This window comes from Chrysochloris asiatica, unplaced genomic scaffold, assembly GCF_000296735.1.
Source record: "Chrysochloris asiatica unplaced genomic scaffold, ChrAsi1.0 scaffold00554, whole genome shotgun sequence".
NCBI lineage: Eukaryota > Metazoa > Chordata > Mammalia > Afrosoricida > Chrysochloridae > Chrysochloris > Chrysochloris asiatica.
The window spans coordinates 346,027-350,391 of NW_006409072.1; the positions used below are offsets into that span (position 1 = coordinate 346,027).

The 4,365-nt window shown below is 33.0% G+C and overlaps 1 protein-coding gene across 1 annotated transcript; it reads left to right on the plus strand.

Annotated features, from left to right (window-relative positions):
* The first annotated feature begins 875 nt into the window (after nucleotides 1-875).
* On the plus strand, nucleotides 876-1,814 carry LOC102815956 (olfactory receptor 14C36-like). Its single transcript, XM_006877674.1, has one exon. The coding sequence runs from the start codon at nucleotides 876-878 to the stop codon at nucleotides 1,812-1,814; it is 939 nt and encodes a 312-aa protein (XP_006877736.1).
* The last annotated feature ends 2,551 nt before the right edge of the window (nucleotides 1,815-4,365 follow it).

Here is a 4,365-nt window from a genome sequence, read left to right on the forward strand (position 1 = left end):
GCTAAATCATAACAATACATCCTAATAGTTGCTAGAAAGAGATGTATGTAGACATTAAAAGGAGATCACCAGAGAAAGGAATTATTGAAGATCACTTCCAAATGAAATAGCTACCAAGAGCGAACATAATGACAAAAATAGTTTTTCTACCTATGTTTAGATATTAGACTGAATGTAAACTTTTAAGAGGTCTGTAAAATAATAGCCTAAAGTGTCTGTTTAAATTCAGATTGGTCATTAATTAATAAAAGTGCTAACATTTACAGAACAATTATTCTACAAGATGCTTAGAAATGATTTACCTTACATTTCAGACACATGTGACATCCAATATATACGTTTTACAGTGCTAAGTGATAGAAATATATGCAAGTATGGGCACAAGATTATATTACATTGTAATTTGCTTACAAGGTAGGATATTATATTACATGCCACTACATGTAAGATAAATGGATTTCTCGTGTGGCACTGTGGTGTCACCACTGGCGGTGGACCACAAGGTATACAGTTCAAATCAACCAGCTGTTCCTCAGACACCTTATACAGGTTTATACAACATCACTATAAATCTAAATAGACTTGATGGCAATTAACAACAGCCTTGGAAATAAGTCATATAATTTACAATGTAGCATAATATATTTTAACTTATTTATAATATAATATTACTATCTTGGAAATAATTTACACACATATTGAGAATAAAGAAGAAGGCAACTTCATATTATTTCCTAATAATCAATGCCAATTGGATGGAATAAATTTAGATAATTGCAAGCCAGAAACATTGTAAGATTTTTTTTTCACGTATTTATTCCCTATATATTTAGGATTCTTATCTGTCTCTCCTGTCCAAAGAAAAGTTCCTAAAGATGCCTAATTTTACCACAGTGACTGATTTTCTGCTTGCAAGATTTTCTGATGTGTGGAAATTCAGAGTATTGCACTCTGCTCTCTTTCTACTGACCTACTTGGCAACACTGATGGGGAACCTTCTCATTGTCACAGTAACCACCCTTGACCAGAGTCTTCACACCCCCATGTATTTCTTCCTTAGGATTCTGTCTATCGTGGATATGGGTTATATTTCTATCACTGTACCCAAAGCCTGTATAATCTTTCTATTTGACAGCAGGGTAATCTCCATAGTTGGATGTGCAACTCAGATATTCCTTATACTTTTGTTTGCTTTTGTAGAACTTATGTTACTCACTATCATGGCCCGTGACCGCTATGTAGCTATTTGCCACCCTCTCCACTATCCTGTTATTATGAACCCTCAAGTCTGTGTACAGATGTCTCTGGCATCCTTACTCAGTGGTTTTGTCTATGCAGGATTCCACACAGGCCTCACATTCTGTCTTCCCTTCTGTCAATCAAACATAATCCATCAATTCTTCTGTGATATGCCTTCTCTGCTGAAGCTCTCCTGCTCTGACACCTTCATCAACGAGATTATAATTTTTGTCTCTTCAGTTATGTTAGCAGGTGGTTGTTTTTCCTTAATTATCCTGTCTTATATTCGCATACTTTCTACTGTACTCAAGTTTCCAATCAGAGGAGAACGAAGAAAGGCTTTTTCCACCTGTGTTCCACATATTCTCGTGGTGACAGTCTTTCTCAGTTCAGGTGCTGCTGTGTATATGAAGCCAACCTCCAACTCACCTAAAATTCAAGACATGATTGTTTCTGTGTTCTACACTGTAGTCCCTCCCTTCTTAAATCCTATGATCTATAGTCTTCGGAACAAGCAGATCAAAATGGCTGTATGGAGAATTATTAATACTATGCTGTATTCAGGAAAATTATAAGATCATTAATTTGAGATATTGTTACTGTTAAGAGAAACATTTAGAATATTTAAATTTATCTTTTTTCTCATTTCCAAAATTGAACACCTGAATTGATTTCTCATTGATAATCACTATAATATATGTTACAATTAAACAATATATTTATACATTGATATATATATTTTCCATTCCAAAATACTCATTTCCTGATATCTAAAACATATATAGAAAGACTTAATATTGCTAAATATCTCTTTAGAATTATCTCGAAAGTCTTAGAATAGACAAACTATGAATTAATTCTTTTTGCAGTAATAAGAGCAAGACTCATTGATATACTTAAAATATTCTTTAAATTATGTAAAATAAAATCTGAGAACTGCTGATAATATAATACTAACTGTTTTTCATTAATAAAAGGAGAAGCATCTGAAAAAGTGGTTGGTGAGAGAACAATGAGTCATTATGGTATTTTTTATACTCTGAGAATAAAACTTTGAAATAAAAATATTTACAAAATACAAATCACTGTTTTTATAAAAAGTTTAGGGTCACAACTAATTATGTGTTGTTGTGTACTATTGAGGAGATTAAATATAAAATTACAACTTTTATTTATAATATAAAATTACAACATCCTCACAGGGTTTCCATGATTGTCTGGTAGCTCAGTGGTTAATGAATCGGGCTGCGAACCTCAGGGTCAGCAGTTCGAAACTACCAGCTGTTCCATCAGAGAAAGATGAGGCTTTCTGCTCCTGTAAAGATTTACATCCTAGGAAACCCTGTACAGGATTGCTATGAGTTGGAATTAACTCCACAGTACATCACCACAACCACCACCACCACAATCTTTAGTGAAACTTTCTGTCTCATTTCTCTCATGTAGAGCAAATAATTGAATCATAATTCATTACTATTTTTACTTCTTGTTGTTAATAGCCACTGAATTCTTCCAACGCAGAGATTCTATGAAGAACAAATAAAATACTGTCTGGTCCTATGAACTCGTCACCTCTGTATTTACTGGTATGCTGTCTTTCCGATCAGGCTCTACACGATTATCTTTTCTGTGATTAGCCTATGTGCCACATTTTCTCTTCCTTTTTTTTTTTTTTTTATTCTTTTTACTTCCTTCTTTTAATTTTTTAATTTTTGAACCACCAAAGAATGACTGATTCCATACTACCCAGTTACATCTGCAGTCCCACCAATTGAGAGTTACCCTACCTGGTCCAGCACAATGAGTTGATGTCAGACAGTGGCCAATACTACCCACTCTGGATTGAGCTGTTAAACAAGTGAACAGAGATGCATGTCCACACACTCAGTCACATGTGGTGAAAAACCCACTTCTGCAAAACTAGTAAGCAAAGTAGCACTTTTATCTTAACTGTATAGATAACTAAAAACAAAACAAAAAATTATGATGAAGCAAGCCAACATATGATTACAAACAAATAAAATGACATCACAATATCTTCAAGATAACAGACAACTTCAAATAAAACAGACACACACACACACACACCACAGGGCAAGATACTAAAATAAAGGGCAAGAAAATCTTCTTGAGGAAGTAATAGTAATGGAACTCACCTTAAGGAATGGTAATGCATGATATTAAAGTCTTCCAGCAGAGTACTCCAGAGATCATGAAAAACACAGAGAAAACTACAGAAAAAAATCAGGAAAACAATTCAAGAACAACAACAAAAAAAAAACTTCAATTATAAAACATATAAACACAAGACTAACATTAAAATTTCAGAAAGAGATATGTACAAGAAGGACATAGATATAGACCTAAATCAAAGAAAGACAGAATCAGTGACATTGAAGACAAACCCTTTAATACTAATCTGTTAAAGGGACAAGAAAAAAAAAAAAAAACATGATGATATCCTTAGCATTATGTAGAATAGCATCAAGAGGAATAACTTAACATACAACTAGAATTCCATAACAGATGAAGAAATGAAAAGCGTAGAGAAAGTTTTAAAATAATTAGCAGAAAACATCCTTACTGCAATCAAAGACAAGAAGACAATGACTCAACTCCACATAAAAGAGACATCAAAGCAAATCACCAGGACATATAATAATCAAACTTCCAAAACCAAAAGCAAAGAAATAAACCTGAAGGTACTATGGGAAAAACAAAAAGCTACCTAAAAAGGAGAACCAATAAGACTCAGGTTTGAATTCTTGGTAGAAATTGTGTAAGCAAGGTGAGATGACATATATAAAATGCTGCAATACATATGCCAACTAATAATTATATATAAAGCAAAATTATTCCTCAAACGTGACAGTGAAATTAGGCCATTACAAGATAAATAAAAATCAAGGGAATTTGTAAAACTAGGATCAAAGTTTCAAGAAGTACTAAAGGAGTTCCTTAGTTCAGATAACAAACACCATGTCAACACCAATCAAAAACAAATGCAGAAAAATTTTTTATATAAAAAAGAAAATGTACAAGATCTCAAATAAGGAACCAGGAGCACCAAACTGTAATCAAGGACATCTATTAAGTAAAAATAGTAACAGATGATGTAGTTATCCT